Source organism: Merops nubicus, unplaced genomic scaffold (genome assembly GCF_000691845.1).
Source record: "Merops nubicus isolate BGI_N331 unplaced genomic scaffold, ASM69184v1 scaffold16465, whole genome shotgun sequence".
Classification (NCBI taxonomy): domain Eukaryota; kingdom Metazoa; phylum Chordata; class Aves; order Coraciiformes; family Meropidae; genus Merops; species Merops nubicus.
This window is the reverse complement of record NW_008610404.1, coordinates 3597-22632: the sequence shown is the minus strand read 5'-3', so window position 1 is coordinate 22632 and position 19036 is coordinate 3597. Positions and strand designations below refer to the sequence as shown.

Sequence of the window (19036 nt, the reverse complement as noted above, 5' to 3'; positions counted from 1 at the left end):
CCCCATACCAGGATGAACCCCCAGGAGGTCTCACTTTATTCCTTCTCCTTGATTTGCCTGGGAAGGATCTTTGGGTGTCGATCATGGATGTCTCCAGCCAAGCCCCTTAGCTCAGCAGCTAGGGACCTGCACCTGGGACACCTCACATCTACCTTTCACAGGGTTCAGACATGGCCAAAGCATCCCTAGATGATCCAGGAAGTGCTGCTGCTGAAGGCAGGCAAGCAGAAGGTGGCCTGCAAGGGGTGGCTCTGCTTGCAGGCCCTTTGGCTGATGCCCTGTTTGGGTGGGAACATCTGTGGGCAGTGCCCAGTGCAGCACTATAGAGGGAACCCACAGCAATGGGACTTGAGCTGAGTCCTGTGGGCTGGCATACCCAAGGGGGCTGTCCCTCAGTGGGCATCCATCCAGCCTCACCCCTGGCCACCATGTCATTCCTCGGGTGGGAAGGGAAAAGAAGGGCTAGAGCTGCCCTGTTTATTCGCAGTGTCACTGCTGGGTGGCCTTCCAGAGTCACTCTATATCATATTCATAGCACCTTGTAAAACTTATGGGAAAGCTGAGCTCCAGTGACCTAGCAGACCTCAGAGAACAGCCAGGTTGCATTTGGCAGCTCTGCTCGACCTGCAGTGAGCAGAATCCCTTTTCACTCCCTGTCTGGAGAGGGACATGCTGCTGTGAGAACCAAAGCCACTTCACAGAGACTTGCCTTTGCTAGGAAAGTGTGAGGAATCAGGGAAAGAGCAGAGAAAACTTCAGCTCTGTGCTGAAGTTCTTCTGCAAGGCTGGTGAAATCAAGAAAAGATGAGAAGTGAGAACAGATACATTTCTACCTACAATTCAAGAGCAGAGGTTCTCGAGCAGGCAGATACTTGTGGCTTGACACATCCAACAGAGCAGAACAGGGTTGTTCAAAGCATTAACTCATTTTTCTTCACAACATTCAGCCCCCACTCAAAAAAAAAAATTACTATTAATGTTTGCAGAGTCTTTTTTAACAGGACACACACTCCAGTTTCTCAGTACTTTCCAAATAATAATAGATTTGCCTTTTCAATACTCATGCCAAGCAAGAGAGTGGCATTTTAGAGAAGACCCAGCACTCCTGGAGGGAAGGTTGATGCAGCCAGCAAGGAGGGGATGCTGATCTGAAGGCTTTGCCAGAGCACTCTGCATTTTAAAGCCTTTTCTACAGTCAAGTGCAAGTCCCCATTCACCTGCAGCAGGGAGCAATAAATACTCCTACAAATGAGACATAAGGATCACAGGATAGCACAAGGCTAAAAACAAAGCAAAATGCCAAAATAAACAAACACAGCTAATAGCTACCTCTGAAAAGGTTGCTGTGAGTGACTGCTCAGCATCAGGTAGGAAATCCTTGGCAGGGGCAAGGATCCAGGCCAACACACAACTGCCTCAGCAATGAGTCCCTCATTTTTCTTCACACTTTTTGGAGGCAAAAAAGAAACAAAGAGATGATGCTGAGTCCTTCTCAAGAGCTTTCTTCATGACACAGCCCAGACTCACCCAGAACACCACCTTACCTGTGTGCTGCAGGTGTCCCGTGGAAAATAAATCTGCGGCCACGTAATTAAAGACTCAAGCATCATTCATATGCATGAGGACATTGAAGGGCAGTTGTACAGCCAGCCTTGGTGCTGCCATTTCTCAGGGGTGAGAAATGTGTGTTCCAATAGGACAGATAGCAACGATGGCCTGTTATCCTCAGTGAGGAGCAGAGCTGGAGAGAGGTGAGACACGCTGTTGGGTGGCATTTGGAGGAACAGCATAGGAGGAGTAAGGCTTGAGAGGAAGACTTGGGAAAAGACTCTTGTCCAGGTGATGGAGAAAGACATCCCAGCCTTCCCACCATGTGCTATCCCTCTCCACAGGAGCTGCTCTCCCTCACCAGTCCAAGCCTTCCTGAGTGGTTGGTTGGTCACAGCTCCCCTCCATCCCCAGTCCCTGTGTGTCACCAAAATCCTCCACTCCCCAGGCAAACGGTTTGAGCTCTGCCTGCTTCCCTCCTGTCCCCCCCTGCCCAGCCCACCTCTGATCACCACACCTCTGATTTCCCATTCCCCATCTCACTGCCTGGACCATCCCTGATTTCTGCTCCCAGTTCCCCTGCTCAGCCATCCCAAGCCACTCCAGCAGTTGCCAGGCAATAGTCCCTTGCCCAGCCAGCCCTGGCATCTCCTGAAGCTCCCACTCTCACCTGCCTCCCAGTCTCATTTGCTTTTCCCCAGATTTTTGGCCCCTTCCCTATGAGTTTCATCCCTTGCCTATTCCCATCAAGGCCTTTCCTCCACCAGGCTTCCCAGAAGCTGAAAGAGAGATGGCCAGGAGCACAGGGCAGAGGGAAGCACTGAGGATTCAGCCCAGTGCCTGATGCAGAGCAGGGGGAAAACCCTCCCAGTTTCCTCCAGCCCTGCTCCTCTGTGGTGGGCCAACATTTTGAAAAAGTACTAAATAAACGTGCCAAATTCAAGCTGAGGCAATCACTTTCTTTGGAAAATTTCTGCCCCAGTGCTGAAACTTTGACAAAGTTCTAAGCAAGTGAAAACAGGGTCTTAAAAAGGGAAGTGTTGGCAACCTTAATAACAGGAGCTGCTCCTGGCCACGCCTGTAATTAAGGGCCTTTATTGCTTTTTTCCATATACCTCACTTTTTTTAATACCTCATGGTATTCCCAGGTACTGTCACTTTAGAACTAATTCTCTTTATTACACCCACGCTGGCTTAAAAAAATAAAATGGGAGAAAAACAAACAGGAATATTCAAGTGCACCCTCAGAGCTGTCTCAGGCTAGGGAGGACGTAACAGAGGACCACAGGACAGGGCCAAGGTTTCTTGGGAGGAGCTGGACTCGGGGCTGAATCAGCAGGAGCTTGCTTGGAGATGTGTAACCTTGTTCTCCTCACCTGCATGCTGAGTGCTGCCTGGGCACCAAGGCATCTGAATGCCTAGGGAGTGGTGGAAGAACCTGGCCCAGCAGCCTGGGCAAGATGCAGGGATGCAAGGGAGGCACCACCTCTACCTTGCCAAGTCTTGTGGGTTCCTCCTCACCTTGAATGCACCACATCTCCCTCTAAGAAACCAAATGAAGTACAGGACACCTCAGGAGGGAGGCAATTCAGCTGTGAAATGGCTCCTGTTTAGAGGAGAAGCTGGATACAGATCAGAGGAGGTTCCCCATGACTGGAGAAAGGCAAAAACTCCATTTTCCCAACACAGTTCCAAGGCCAAAAGGTTGATCCTGGGAACAACCACCTGATCAGAGGGCCCTGGAGTGGCTCCTCTTGCAACACGTTTCTGGGCAGATGAAGGAGAAGAAGGTGACTGACAGTTGTCAGTGTGGATTTATCCAGGGTATATGGTGCCTGAACAACCTGATTGATGCCTTCAATAAAATGCCTGGATTTGTGGGTGATGGGGAGAGTGGCAGAAGTCATTTATCTTCAATTCAGCCAGCCTTTCAACACCTTCTCCCACAATATCCTGACATCCAAGTAAAATGTTGTGGTCTCAATAGGTGGACAAGAGGAGATGGCTAAAAAAGCTCGTTGGCTGATCAGGCTCACAGAGAAGCTGTTAATGGGTTGCACTCTACCTAGAGGCTGGTACCAAGTGAGGTGCCTCAAGAGGCTGCCCTGGGACCTCTCCTGTTTGGCTTGGTTAATGAGGACATGGAGGAGGTGACAGGCTGCACCCCCACAAAGCCTGCAGGTGACACCCAGATGGAGTGGGACCAAGTCAACATATCCAAGGGCAGGGCTGCCATCAGAGGGACATGAGCACGCTGTAAGGATGAGCTTGCAGGAGCATTTTGAGTTCAGCAAGGACAAATGCACAGCCCTGCAGCTGGGAGTGAAGAGACCCTGGCCATGCTAGGGGCTGGGGACCTGCCAGATGGAGATCAGCTCTGGGGGAAAGGACCTGGGAGCATCGGTGACACAACCAAGCTCTTCACAGCGGTGCACAGCGGGAGGATGAGAGTCAGCAGGGATGAGTTGTAACAGGAGAGGTCCAGCTTGAGCAGGGGGAAGATCTTTCTGCCCCTGGAGACAGTCAGCTCCGTGTAGCAGCATCTCCCCCGTGGCCTGGGGGGGCGGGGGACGTGGCGCAGGCGGTTATGAAACCCGCTCGCCCAGTCAGGAGAACTCCCATACTGCTGTGGGAGGGACAGGAGAGATAAACAACGCGAGACAGGCAGGGAGGGCAGGGAAAATGGCTTCAAATGCAGCTTCCCGGCATGCCCTGCTGGATTAGTGCAGCATCTCAGCCCAGCTCCTCTTTAATTCTTATGCAAGGGGTTTCTCTGCAAGGGACAGCCTGTCCTCGACAGCTGAGCGCCAGGCACGGGGCACCAGTGAACAAAAGGCCATCTCACCACCCGTCCCACGCAGCGAAGGGCAAGAGGCAGCTGGGCACTTGTTCCCTGCGAGGGCTGAGGTGGAGGATACTCCTTTCTGCCTTGTTTCAGGCTGTTGTGCACCAGGGACTGCAGGACAGGCTCGTCCGAGGCTGCCACGGCCTCCTGGTTCATTTCTGGGTGGGATCTGAACGTGCTGATTCCTATCTGTCAAGCTGCATGTGTGCTGGTTTTAGGGGCAGCACCGTAGCCTAACAGCTCCCAGTTCCTATGCGTGGATGTCTGGAGACCAGGAGCATCCCAGCACTGCACTTGGACCATGTACATACCTACAGATGCAGGATGGGCAGAGGGCTGTTCTAGGAACCACTCCAGCTTTGTTTGTCACCTGCAGTGATCCCAGCTGTGCAGAGAGGTTTCCTCCTGCTGCTGCTGCCAGCTTTGTGATCCTGGGCAAGTCACTTTGCCCTGCTGTCAGGCACTTCCATTTCCCTTTGCCTTTTTTTCTGGCTGAGAACAAGCAGCTGCCCCTTGTCTTGTGACTGCAGCAGCAAGCACAACGGGGCCGTGGCTGACCTGAGGGCTCTGGAGGCTTCTCCACGGGACAAATTATCAAATAATTACAAGGACTCCGAAAATCCCGTGGTTTTCACAAATTGCTTTTGCATTTTAAAGCTGACAATGGATTTTGTGCTCGTGAGACCATCTGATGGCTGCAGGAGAGCCGTGTTTCAGAGCAGCCGGGGCGCATGCAGGCTCATCTGGTTAGTACAACACCATAATGCACCTTCTACCTCCTCTGCAGTGACCATTTCCAGCTGCTTTTGCCCTGACTTCTCTCCACTGACTCACCCCAGCTGCAGCCACCCACCCCGTGCCTGCATCTCTCTGCTCCAGAGCTGTTTTTCATCCCAATTCTCCCTCGCTTCCCCCACAGCCTCGTGCCATGCCGGATGGGTCACCTCAGTTTCTCTATTCAAGGCATCCTGGCTGCTAGCAAGCACAACACTGTGTCCTGGAGAGCAAAAGGCACATGGTGTAACCCAGCAGCCTGGAGCTAAATAATGTCTCTGCTTTGCTTACTTTTCCTCAGCTCCTTCTGTGTCGTACCAAGTGTTCTGCTATAGGTCTGCATCGCCCGTCATGTGCTCCCACCCACTCTCCAACTGATTCATTATTTTTCTCCCTGAGAGAAGCACGTGCAGGCTGCAGGTCCTGCTATATATATATCTATCTCTCTATCTTCAAAGTCTTCTCTGGAGTTTCTGTGTCAGCTCGTCCCCCCCCCTGTTTGATACCCCAGGAGTGGTGGGCAGGGCTGTGCCCAGGTAGACACGCAGAGCCTGGTGCTGGGTGAGCATCTGATCACCTCTCAGGAGCAATTTCCAGCTCCTTATTCTCAGTCACACAGCTTCTGTAGGGAGGTTTTGGACCGTGGAGGCCTTCAGCTGACTCTTCCAGTGACTGTGGCCTTGGGACATTCAAACCACTCTACACAACAGCCAGAGACCCCAAGTATGACCAGGTCCCAGGTTTCCAGGCGTGCTATTTCAAATCTGGGGCCAGCACCAAAATAATGCTGCTAATTTCAGAGGCCAGAAAAACTTGTAAAGCTCAAATATCCAGTGTCTGACAGACTATTTCAGGAGGGTGTTTGTGTCTCTCTTGAATTTCTTTGCAGGCATCAGGGCAGTGAAATCACATCACTTTTCTTCTTTCCATGCTGACCTGACTTTGATAGAAAGTTGTGTGCCCAGGCTGCCCACAGAGCAGAGCCATTGCCCCCTCTCAGTGCTTCCTCCTGGAGGGGACATGGCCAAAGGTAAGCAACATACTGGTGGCCCACTGACTGCCCTGCTGGTGTTGCTTTCCCCAGGAACTGGAAGAAGCCCGGGACCCAAGGCTCTGTACAGTTTGCAAGGCAGGCTGTCATTATCTAATGTCCTGAGGGGCTATGAAAAGTGTGGTCACCAGAAGAGCTCTCAGGGCATTGCAAACCCTCTACCTGAGACCCCTCATGCTGGTGAGGACGTTTGAGTGAAGCATTTCTCCATTTTTTCATCCACAGCCTCTCTGGGCAATCTGTTCCAGAGTCTCACCACCCTTGTGCTGAGGAACTTCTTCCTAAGATCCAACCTAAACCTACTCTCCTTCAGTTTAAAACCATTTCCCCTTGTCCTGTCAACTGGAGGACAAGCAGGCAACAAGGCAGCAAACAGAAGGTCTGAACTCAGAACCAACATCATCTCTGCCTGACTTCCCAGGGCTGGCACAGCTTTGCAGGCTTCTCCTCAAGAGTTAATCAAAGTGGTAGAACATATCTGAACTGCTTTCAGAGTCAGTGGTCACCCTGTGAAAGCCATGGCCTGGCCATCAGGCGGGCTGAACTTTATTGTGGATTATGGGTGCAGCACTGATGATGGGTGCTGGTGCTCCCAGAGCCTGCCTTCCCAAGAGGTCCAGAGGAGGGTCATGAAGATGATTCAAGGGGCTGGAGCACCTCCCCTGGCTGAGAACTTTTGGGTTGTTCAGCCTCTGAGAAAAAGCTGGAGAGAGAAGGCTCTTGTGAGACCTTATAAAGGCCTTTCAGTACTTCAAGGGGGCCTACAGGAAAGTTGGGGAGGGAATCAGGGAGGGTAGTGATGGGGCATGGGGTAAGGGCTACACAATGAAAGATTTTGGTTAGATATTAGGAAGGAATTCTTTACTGTGAGGGTGGTGAGACCTTGAAGCAGGTTGCCCAAAGAAACTACGGATGCCCCCTCCCTGGAAGTGTTCAAGGAGAGGCTGGACAAGGCTTTGAGCAGCCTGGGCCAGTGGGAGGTGTCCCTGCCCATGGCAGGGAAGCTGGCACTGGATGATCTCCGAAGTCCCATCCAACCCAAAGCATCCTATGATTCCACGATTCCATGAAGACCAAACGTCCCCACCCCCGACCCCCAGCTCCGAGCTAGGGGGATCCAGCCCCGCGGTGCCCCTGGGCCGGTGCTGGGAGTGGGATGCTGCGGGGACCCGCGGGGATGCCAGCCTTGCTTTCAGCTCTAGATGGTGCTCTGAGGCCGGGCGACGGCCGGGCTCCTCCAGCCGCTGCGGTGCCACCCAACCTCCCCGCCCTGCAGCCTGCCCGGCCCCCCGTCCCTCCTCCTCCTCCTCTTCTTCCTCCTCCTCCTCCTCCCGTCCCGGCATCGCGGGCTGGGCGCAGGGCTGGGCGCCCGGGGGATTTTCCGATAGTGCTGCTCCATTAGGGTCCAGCTCTGCTCTTACCACGGGCAATGGCAAAAGTCCCTATTGACTCCACGGGGGCAAGAGCAAGCCCTTAATGGCCTGGAAAATAAGATTCTATTTTTTTTTTCCCCTGTTTTGTTTTTCCCTTTTTTCCCCCCCTTTTTTAATTTTTTTGGTGACATTAAAAACCATTCACAGCTTCATTTTGCCTGTGCAAAAACCTGGGAGAGAGCTCAGGCCCTCCAAAGAAGAGCTGCTGAAGCTCCAAGCGAGCAGAGGAGGCATTTTGCTGCCCAGAGGTCACCCAGTGCAGCTGCTGGGGCAGCACCATGTGCCTTTCTCCTGGGCAAAACCTGGGTGAAGCTGAGATCCTGGAGGAGGAATGGGTCTGTTCAGCAGCACAGACATTTTCAACACTGTTTCCTGATCACAGAAATCCAAACCCAGTTTCTCCCTGTTGTGCTGCTCGAGAATATTTTTAGTTGTGGCGTGTGTCACAATGTTTTGCTGAGCAAATTTTGGGTGAGTTGGAAGGTGCCAGTGATGATTTCTTTACTAAAGGGTTGTCCAAAAGCGTCGCCAAAAATAAAGCATGGAACAAACTTCTCAAGTGTCATTTAAAACAATATTCATCTGAAAGCTGGCAAGGGTGACACCAGCGTGGATCTGAAACAGTGCCTGGATCTTATTCACAGGGAAAAAAAGTCATTCCTCTCCCCATTATCCTTCTGGTACTTCAATAGCTTTCAGTAACGAGCCAAGGAAATCGTTCAGAAGACAGGAAAGAAATATGGATTGTGGGCAGATAAAAAGAGAAGTAGTCTGAAAGAGGGTCCCCCCTGGGCACAAGTACTATGAGCAGAAGGATGCCCACACTGCTGTGGGGCAGCAGAGCCTGTGGGCACCCGTGCAGCTTGAGGAGGCAGGAGAGCACTTTTTGCTGGGAGGAGTGACCACATCACGTCCTTAGATGGGTTGCGTGTCCCCAGGGAACGTGCTGGTTTGGCAATCTAAGCACAGCCCTGGGAGGAGAGCCTGGCAGGCAGAGGTACACCCATCACCTCTCTTCTCCTGCTCTCTGGCTGTTCCTCTCCTTCCCTCTGCCCCCTCCCCTCAGCTCCTTTCCATCCCCTGGGCTCTCTCTCCTTTCAGACGATGTGCCAGCGTTGCCAGCTTGCTCCTGGTTTGATATTGTGAATGGCAGGAGTTTAGCTGGGTTTTCCTTGGCACATTGGGGTCTTCTCCACCGTGGTGCCAAAGGTGACGTGAAAAGGGCCAGCAGGTTCAAAAAGAGAGGGAGCTGGGATCCCAACGTGGCTGCACAATCATAGACTCCTTTAGGTTGGAAAAGACCTTGAAGATCATCCAGTCCACCCATCAAGCCAACACAATGCTCGTTCCCTTAGCATTATTGCACCTTTTCACCATTTTTCCCCCCAAGAGCTGAAGCAAGGGGTAGCAGTGCTGCCCTGTGTGCCACCTCAACCACCCCAGCTGTGAATGCCCATGGCCCTGGTGCACTTCAACTACCCCATCCTGGCAGGGCACTTGCTCCTTGGAGGTGAGCATTCCAAAAACCACCTTGCCATGGGCACTTCATCCCTACCTGGTGCTGCCATCTGCCTCTGAAGGATGCTGTGCCTCAGTGGGGTGTGCCCAGCCACGTGGGTTGCCCCTCTCCTGGAGGCCACCACCCCAGTCTGGATGCCCGTGTCCTCACACATGAGTCCTTCTCTCTCAGTCCATTAGCTTGTTTCCACTGCCATGGCCAGGGCAGGCACCCAGCTCTGAAAGCTGGATTAAAAGCCAGGTCAATACCAGCCCCTGCTTATTCCCTCTGGGGAAAATAAATTTATACTAAAAGGAGGGAGAGACTTCATTAATCAGCAGTGGGGGAAGAGGTGGGACAGGGCCACACGTGGAAAAATGAGGCTACATATCAAGTCAGACTTGGGAAAAGAGAAGAGGCACTGGGATCCATGAGCTCCTGTCCCCACTCTGTGCCTGATGGGAGGAGAGGGCTGCAGCAGGAGTGATGCCTTCCCCTTCCCCCCTCTCTCCAGATGCTCTGCTTTTTCATTGTCACTCACCTGCTCATCTCACCCTTCTACTACCTCCTCTTCCCTTCTTGGCAAAGCTTCCCAAAGGTGTCAGGTCACTGCTTGAGTGCAGAGCAAACCTGTGCAGGGCAGCTGTTTCCCCAGAACCTACATGCTGGGCTGAGAAATGACCACATCTGGGTCTAAATCTATCTTGTTAGTCTATCCCTGCTCCTTCTCAAACGCGCTCCTGTGTCACCTCACTTTATCTTCTTTCTCCTTTCCTCCTCCTCCGCCTGCCTGCTGTGCCTGCTGCTTCCTCTCACTGCTGCTATTTCCTCCTTCTCCTTCTGCTTCTTCCCCACTTCCTCTTGCTTCTTGAACCAATTCCAAATTGATATTGAGATGCTGTTCTTCTGCTTTCTAGATGAGCGGTTGGGTGGGATGATTTCTTCAGCCATTCCCCCCCAGAGCACAACTGTTGGACGCCCAGAGCAGCTTCCTGAGCTACCCAATTGTCTTTCTGTCCTCCTATCATCTCCAGTTTTGAAGGAGTGATTCTGCTGCTCCTACAGGAAAAGGACACCAAGTTTTTGTGTCTGTGAAATGACTGCAAAGTGATGTTACAGGTCCAGCTCTGGTTAATGCCCTCCCTCATTTCCCCTAGTTCTTACAAAAAAAAAAAAAAAGAGGCTTTGGATTTTGGGGGTTTTTTTTGAGCCTTACATCTAGATCAATGTCTTGGACATCTGTCCTTCTTCATCAAGCATATCTATAACCCTTCCCTGGGCAAAGCTCTTGTTATCTCCAAAGCAAATGGGATAGTTTGACCCATCCCACTGGTAACTTTAATGCAAATGCTTCCTTCCATACATATATTTCATATAAGCTTCTCCCTGAATAAATGATCTGAGCCTCTTATTAGAGATCTTTACCGGAGAGTCCCAGAACAAGGGAGCCCAACTCCATACAAACAGCAAACACCAGCACTAACACCACTCATCAGTCTCTGTACCAGGCTGCAGCCTTGGGACATCTCCTTTGCTTCCAAACCTCCCCCTGGGATATTAGACTTTATTAAAAATAAATAGTTACAAATTCCATTTTACAGCTGATGGCAGCAGGGAGAAGAACAGAAGAGGTGAAAGGAGAGAGTCGAGGGTCTGCTGTCCAGTCAGGTCACTTGTCTGTCATCCTGGCCACGCCGTGCCAGGGAGCAGTCTGAGTGTGCAAGCCCAGGGCCCTGCCTCCTCTGCCAGGAACCTCAGGAGAGGAGCAGGACGTGTTTTGCAAGAGGACTAGGAGAATTGGGTCTGAGTCCATGGAGCTGAGCTGCTTCTGGAGGTGACAGATGCCAAAAGCCCAGGAGAGTGCAGAGTAGGCTACGTAGAGTGTCCTTGTCTCCTAGCTTGGCACTTGCAGTGGAAGAATATGGATTTCACTTCTCATTCTGTTTTATATACAGACAGAGAGTCTTGTGCAACAAGCAATAAACATGCAAGTAAACTCCTTCCTTGAGATCATTCTCCACTCCCTCCAGGAGTCTTCAACTCTCCCACCCATCCTCATCTGGCCAGTGCTTGGGTATCACTGCTCTCCAAGTGATGCTCATAACTCTTGACAGCCACGGGGTGTACCCACGTCAAGAGAGGACAGAAACACTTGCTCTAGGTCCCAGCCTGTCCATCGAGGGCAGGGATTCCTGTCACCTCTCCAGAGCTGAGAAACCAGCTGAGAATCCTGCTCTGCTGTCTCTGGGCAGGAAAAGAGCCCTAGCATAAGCTGCACACATGGGAAGAGTGGTGTATCCTCACTCCTCTTCCAGACAGCATGACTTCATGGGAGAGGGAGTATATCAGAGCAGCTGCAGGCTTTGATGTACTCGGGGGCTGAGAGGCAGTCTCAGGAGGCATTTTTTGGTGGGCAAGGGACTTATCCAGCTACGTACAGGTAGAGAAGAGAGGAGATGGTGGGCAACGGGTGTGGAACGGGGAGGCTGGAGGAGTTAGATGGCTGACTCCCTGCGGTATGAGACTGTATCCAGGGGTAGAGTTGCCTGGAGCCGCTCCAGGTCCAGGTGGCTTCCAAAATCCATCATCTGGATGACGCCTCCCTCCTCCTTGGTGCTTCCCCCTAGCACCACACCCACTTCGTCATCGTCTTCATCTTCATCTTGGCTGACAAGAGCCAGCTCATTCTCGTAGCAGAAGGCACTGGGAGGTGGGGGAGAAGGTAGAATAGTCATCTTGCTTTCTTGCAGCTCCCGGGCTGAGCAGCAAGGTGTGCCAGCTACCTCGTAGGTCTTGTGGAAGCGTGAATAATCCACCTTGTAGTGATTCTTTTCCTCGAACACAACGGGTTCAAAACGATGACCCCAAAGGATTTCACTGGCAAGGTAGGAGCTTCGAGCCTGCGTGGTCATGGCTGTGGCTTCCACCATCCCCTCCAGGATGACAACAATCTCAAAGTTCTCCGTTTCCAGTTCCTCCTTGCCAATCCCATAGAGCGGGCTCTCCTCGTCGATCTCATGAACGATAATGATGGGAGAGACCAAAAATATACGATCCAGGCCCACGTCGTAGCCCACGTTTAGGTCCCGCTGGTCCAGGGGCAGGTATTCCCCTTCCTCTGTCATGTAGGGCTTGATGAGCTGGGCTCGGACGTGGGCCTCCACGATGTGGCTCCTCCTCAGGTTGCCCACCCGCCACATGAGGCACAGTTTGCCATCCCTCACGGAGATGACGGCGTGGTGGCTGAAGAGGAGGGTCTGGGCCCTCTTCTTGGGCCTCGCCATCTTGGCCATGATGGTGCCAATCATGAAGGAGTCAATAACACAGCCCACGATGGACTGGACCACAACTGCCATGATAGCCAGCGGGCACTCCTCCGTCACGCAGCGGAAGCCGTACCCGATGGTCGTCTGCGTCTCCACGGAGAAAAGAAAAGCCCCCAGGAAGCTGTTCACGTGCATGATGCAGGGCTTGAGGAGGGAGGGACCCCCTCCCACCGCCGGCGCGTTGAGGTCACCGTGGAAGAAGGCGATGCACCAGAAGAGGAAGCCAAAGAAAAGCCAGGAGACCAGGAAGGCGGCGGAGAAGATCATGAGCATGTACCTCCAGCGCGTGTCCACGCAGGTGGTGAAGATGTCGGCCATGTAGCGCTGAGATTTGTTGCTCAGGTTGGCAAAGTAGACGTTGCACTGGCCGTTCTTCTTCACGAAGCGGTTGCGGTGCTTCCGCCGGGGGACGTGGCCCTTCCCGTTCCGGCTGTGCCCGTTCATGCTGCCCAGCGAGGAGACCTTGTGTCCATCCTCCTCTGTCGAGACAATGCTGTACCTGGAAGAGAGGAAAAGGGCTTTTCTAGGAGAAATACACGAGGAACGACAGCAACGGCTGAGACAGCGAGGGCAGGGGACGTGTGGGTGGCTCACAGGGCTGGTCTGAACATCATGACAGCACGTTTCCCTGCTTCCTGCACTGGTGGTGCTCAGAGGCAATAATTTACCTAGTTTTGATGCCAGGAGGTTGTCTCTAGCAAAGTCCCAATGGGGCAGCAAAGCAAGAGAAGCTTGTACTGCTGTGCTACCTTCCAGGTAGGAGGAATCCAAGACTTTGAAACCTGACAGCTGGGAAGCCTGGAAGTAAAGCACCTGCGGTCTGGCCACGTTTTGGCCCTGACCTTCTCTAAGGCCAGGAATTTCTGTTTCCTGCTCCACTCTCCTCACTGATTTCATGGTGCATTGGTGACAATGTTTATACACTCCTTGGGCTCGGGACAATGCTGTTGCCACAGAAACGTGCGTGGCTCCCAGCCTCCTGCATCCGAAGCCAAAGGTGTAATTTGAAGATCAACAGCTAAAGCGCTGCCAGTTCCCCTGGCAGAAGCTGCACACAGGCTTTCTGGGAGACGTTTGCCCCTCCAGCACCCCTCCCTCACATGCAGCACCACCGCCCCTCTCATGCTGCTGGGACAGTTGCAGATGCTCCTTAAAGATGTGATGGCAGAAGATGCTCTGAGCACTGAGGAAACCAAGCAAGGGCACAGACCCACCAAGACCACTCTGCCCTCGTGACAGCCAAGCTGCAGCCTCTCAGGACCCCTCGGGCTGAGTGTCTCCCTCCCACCCAGTGTTGACATGTCAGCTGGAGCCCTCCAGTGTAGGCTTTGTGGCCCCCATCTTCAGCTCATGGTGAGGGAAGCACTGGTGGCTGGAGCTGTGATTCCTGGGGACTTGGGGCTTCTGTAGAGCTGCTGGAATCTGTAATTTCTGGTCCAGCACCACGCAGCCCTTTGCTTCTCCTCCGTAGTATTCCTCTGAGCACGGCACTCATGGATTGGAGAAGGAGATAGGAACCATACCTTGGAGCAGGAAAGCCCCTGGCAGGTAATTTGGGAAAAGTACACCAAAAGACAGGCTGAAGATAGGGCCTGAGGGTCCAGCTGAGGAGGACGGGGCCACTTGGGGCAGCACCAGCCGTTGAGAGGAGGGTTACTCACCGGTTGACTCGGACGCTGCCCATGGCTCGCTGTCTCATCAGCTGTCAGGGGGCTGCAGGAGCTGGGAGGACACGGGATCTCATGCAGCAGCACTCACATGGGACCAGGGAGCTCCTGGTTTCACCTCTGGGGAGCTGGAACCCACGCTGCCATTGCGAGCGCTCCTGGGCACGCGCCTTGCAGAGAAGGATGAAGCAAAACCCCATCAGAACCTCCCTGCATGGCACCTATCCCAGAGTGGGGGGCTCAGGAGGGGTCTGGAGGTGTCCACGGGGCACCACGCTGCAGCCTGGCTCAGGCAGGTGAGGAGCTGCAGGGCTGGGTGGCCACCGCTCTCCACACCAAGGGCACGACAGCTGAGCAACTGGCAGGGCCCTTGCCCTGAGCCACTGTATTAATATCATAGCTTACACTAGGACAAGAGCTCAGCCTGGCTAAATACCTTGCACACAAGGACTAAGGGAGCACCCACACGCATGGCAGCCCTCCGGGATCCCCCTTAGCCCAGGGGATTTATTACCAGAGGGTGCAGAAAATCCCCCCACACACACACCCCGCTTCAAAGAGGAGAAGAAAAGCAACGGGTAGAGCCAAAAAGGAGAACTAGTGGAAAGAAAGAGCTTAGAGGTAGCTGAGGAGAAGGTGGTTAGAGCAAACAGACCTTGTGCCATGCCCTGTGTAGGGCATCCGAGGAGCAGCTCAGCAGCAGAGCCCTGGGGAGGATCTCCAGCAGATGTCCCAAAGTGAGGACCCGAGGACCCGAGAGCTGACCTGTCCCTCCTGCACAGAGCTGCTGGGAAGTGAAATGCAGCGAGGGGGCAATGACTCACAGATTAGGAAAGGCTTTGTACACCCGTGCTAATCCTGGGCTGTAACCTTTGGATTACAGCAGCCAGTGGGGAGCACAGGACGCAGACAGAGCCAGCTAGTTCGCTTCCTCCCAGCCTCACTGATGAGCAACCAGAGTTTGCCCTATCTGGGACAAATCCAAGGATTTTTTTGGGGTCAAATCCAAGGTTTAGAGCTGCTTGCAAGTGGTCACGCACAGACAGGAGAGGGGAACAGCAAGTGATGTTGTCTGGCATGGAAAACCTGGTGAGAACCATCCTTGACTCATCATCAGTGCTGCAGAATGGGGCTTCATGTAGTGAAGGGTGACCACCAAATTTTCCCAGTTAGGAGCAGAGACTCCAAAGTAGTAAGTAAAGAGTTGCAGGCATCACCACTGATGTGAAAGCACTGCCATTGTCATGCCTGGGATGAAGATAAACCAGCAGCTTCTCCTCCAGAGACCAAGGCTACTGTGGTGGTTTAACCTCTGTGGCAACACAAACACAATTGTTCAGACCAAGGGTATTATGGGGCCAGGAGGAGACAGCAACCTTGTAAGCCACAACTCACCATATTGAGGTAAAAATGAACAGCTGCCCAAAAATTCCCATCAGGAGAAAGCGTTTTGGCACTGAACTCTGCCAGCATCCACCACCTCACCAATCTACAGCATCCAAGCCTTCCAGGAGGGTCATTTTGCCCAGCTACAGGAAATTTTGTTGTGCAGCTGGATAAATGTACAGCAGAAACTGGGGGTGGTGACCTAAATTCATCAGAAACATTGAGGGATGACCAGGGGATGAAGAAATATCACTTCATGCCCACAGATGGTCCTGCTAGGATAAAGCTAAGATGTATCTTCAGGGATTCAATGGGGAGTTTGAACTGAAGGGCCCCAAAGATCTTCTCCTAGATGACAATGGCAGGCAATTTAGGCAAAAAAAACCCCTCCCCACCAGCTCCAGCCAGGAGAGGAAAAGCATTTGCTCCAACCAGCACCTTCCTTAGCCAGCTTGGATAAGCCAAGCTCATCCTTAGCCAGCACTGAGATGGCTACTGGAGGAAGGGCACTGTCACAGCTCACATGTGTGGATGCTTCAGAGCTTTGGATTTCTGGCCCAGGCAATGGCCAGCTCCAAAAGAAAAAAAAAAAAAAAAACAAAAAGAAGAACGCCCTAAGAAGCTTCTGCTCACTGAAACCTGGATATCTGCTCCTCACCTTCCCCACCTCCTCACGAAGGAGCAAGGGAAGCAGATGAAATGCAAGGGTTTTATTCAGCTCTGATGACAGCTATGGGAAGGGGTGGGCATGGTTTAAGAGCATTGCACCCCATGCTGCTCTTCTTCCTCCTGAGCTCCCACACAGGAGCTCAAGTCAGCCAGAGCTGGGGCACAAACTCTTGCGCAGAGCCCACCACGTTGGGACCTTGCAGCTCAGAGCCTGGGAAACATTTGCTGCTGGCTCCATGGTGTGAGAATGGAACATGAGCAGCTTAAACTACACCACTACCTGCTTAAATCACCAGAGAATTATTTCCACACAGATTAAAGGCTACAAATCTGAACACACACACCCGAGCATGTGGGAGTAAATGGTTTTAGTACAGGCTGTAGTGGGAGACCCACAGTCTTGGTCCACACCCCCATCTGTAGGACCCACAGAGAGTTGAGATCATGGCTTTTGTTCTGCTTCAAATTCAGAAAATTTCCCAGTAGATTTAAGGACTTCAGCAACAAAATACAGCGACTGTGCCCCATAGCTGAGCTGCCTGATGGACCAGTCTGCTCCCATGACTATCTTGTAGAGGTTCTGCAAGGCGAAGTCTATGTTGTGCTTCACCGCACCCAGGTCAGTCGTTTGGCTTGCTCTCAGGGTTTCATTCTCCATCTTGGACCTCTCCAGCTCTCCCTGGAGAACAAAGATGTCCTGCTTCAGCTTCTCCACGTTGCTTTCTGCCTCCAGAGCCCGCTGGGTCATTAGCTGGAGACTCCACTTGGTTTGCTGGAGAAAGGACTGGAGCTTTTGGGCTTCTTTCTCCTCTTTGGCCAGGTTGTCCTTCAGCTGCTTCTCCAGCCTCCTCCTCACACACGCCTGGTTTTCCAAGGAGCTCTGCATGCTCTTGACCATCCTCTTGAGCATGGCGTTCTCCTCCTTGAGCACGTCATTGGTCAGCTGCAGGGAAGGGAACACTGTGTCCCCGGTGGCCTCCTCATGAAGCATTTGGGGCTCTGCTCCCCTGGTATGCTCTTGGTCCCCCAGATAAGGGTTGTTGGCATGGGCAGATGGGGCAAGGGCATCCTTCCCCAAGTGCTTGCCCCACTGGAAGCCCATGCTGTGCTGGAAAGAGTCATAAGAACCAGTTTGGAGAACGTGTGGTCTTTGATGCACAGGAAGCTGATAGGTCCAGCCGTGGTCCTCATCTTCAGACAAGCTGCCAGGCGTTTCTGTGCCTTTGTAAAACAGCTCCTGAAACTTCTGACCTTCCTCCTCAAGCTCCAGTGCGTGCTTGGCCAGCGTCTTAGCATATATTCCATTTTTCACTTTGTCTTTCACCATGTAAGAGTGCTGGGTATTTAGGGAAAAGGGGGTGGATTCTCCCAGATCTTCTGCCTGACTGTCACCTGAACTGTCATAGCTCTTGGATTGTGTCGGAGTCGGTATGGAGTGGCAGGAGGAGCTGAATTCATCGTCATCATCCTCCTCGTCATCTTCCAAGCCTTGAGATGCTGGCCAGACCCTCCCCGTTGCTCCAAGGATGCTAAAATGCCAGGGCATTTTTCAGGATGCGTTGGGCCCCAGCAAGCAGGAGGATCCAAATGATCCTCCCTGAGCCTGGGTCACGCAGGGAGATGACACTGGCAAGCAGTGTGCCAACTTCTGCAGCACCAACGGCACACAGGGGAAGAGGCAGTCCCTAAAATCCTTCCATGCAGATCCCCAGGGAGCCCAGGAGGGAGCCCAGGGGAGGACTGAGTGTCTGTGTGTCTTTGCTGTGGAGAGAACAGGAATCTCCAAGGTCTGTGAGGTCATCGTGTGACTTCACTTCCTGCTGCGAGGTGTGACCAGTGAGGAGGATCACAGGAAGGATCCTTGGGAGGGACCCATACGAGTCATCTGGTCCCACCACCCTGCTATCAGCAGGGACATCTTCACATAGCTGAGGTTGCTCAGAGCCCTGTCCAACCTGACCTTGAACATTTCCAGGGATGAAGCTTTTACCACCTCTCTGCCAGTGTTTCACCACTCTCACTATAAAAAATACCTTCCTTCTATCTAGTCTGAGTCTATCTAGTCTGAATCTCCCCTCTTTTAGTCTAAAACCATCACCCCTTGTCCTGTCACAACAGGCCCTGCTAGAAAGCTTTTCCTCACCTTTCTTACAGGTCCCCTTTAAATACTGAGAGGTCTCCCCAGAGCCTTCTCCAGGCTGAACAACCCCAACTCCAGCCCTCTGATCATTTTGGTGACCTTCTTCTGGACCCTCTCCAACAGGTTCACTTCCTTCTCGTGCCGAGGGTTCCAGAGCTGAACTCAGTGCTGAAGAAAACCAACTCCAAAACTGCTTTTTCGGCAGGGGAAGGACAAGAACCTCCATGACCACAGAGCTCCTCCCAGCCTTGATGCTGCTGGTGGGCAACTCGGAGCTCCTGGAGACCTCCAGCGTGCAGAGGAGGTCTCTGAAGAACCAGCCAGCACGGGCAGGCAGTGTGGGGCAGAGGGAACCACCCTGCCCCATAGGGTTGGCATCTCCAGCAGCAACATCAAGCCACTGGCGTTGGGGTGCCAGGGCTCACCCCAGGCAGAGGGAGGAGACCTCAGCAGCACCTTGGCCGGGGGCACAACACCGTGGTGCCCACCTGATCCATCCCCTGCTGCCAGCTGGCACGGGGAAGCGTCGGTGACACTGGGAGCCACAAACTGGGAGCGGCACGAGCCAGGAGACGGCCGAAAATAAACCCACTCCCCACCCCCACAGCCACCACGGGGAAGACAGACAGGCAGGAGAGGAGCCCCGGGAGCTGCAGGGCTTGCACCAGCCCTCCCTAGGTGCCCCACTGGGGGGGGGGG

The 19036-nt window shown here is 53.0% G+C and overlaps 2 protein-coding genes across 2 annotated transcripts; both read right to left on the bottom strand.

Annotated features, from left to right (window-relative positions):
- Positions 1–11439: 11439 nt before the first annotated feature.
- KCNJ4 (potassium inwardly-rectifying channel, subfamily J, member 4) lies at positions 11440–14174 on the bottom strand. The gene is made up of 2 exons (XM_008940917.1): positions 14137–14174; positions 11440–12974 (listed from the first exon to the last, which is right to left on the bottom strand). Exons 1-2 carry the CDS (start codon positions 14172–14174, stop codon positions 11645–11647), a joined length of 1368 nt encoding a protein of 455 aa, XP_008939165.1. The 3' UTR covers positions 11440–11644.
- Positions 14175–16639: 2465 nt separating this feature from the next.
- LOC103773548 (serologically defined colon cancer antigen 3-like) lies at positions 16640–17743 on the bottom strand. The gene has a single exon (XM_008940918.1). It carries the CDS (start codon positions 17741–17743, stop codon positions 16640–16642), a length of 1104 nt encoding a protein of 367 aa, XP_008939166.1.
- Between the last annotated feature and the right edge of the window lie 1293 nt (positions 17744–19036).

Bases quoted from the DNA above. Each gene is read 5' to 3' on its own strand.
- KCNJ4 (XM_008940917.1), bottom strand. From the start codon at position 14,174: ATGAGACAGCGAGCCATGGGCAGCGTCCGAGTCAACCG. The intron at 12,975-14,136 runs GTGAGTAACCCT...CCTCTCTTCCAG, and splicing joins GGCAGCGTCCGAGTCAACCG to GTACAGCATTGTCTCGACAG.
- LOC103773548 (XM_008940918.1), bottom strand. From the start codon at position 17,743: ATGCCCTGGCATTTTAGCATCCTTGGAGCAACGGGGAGGGTCTGGCCA.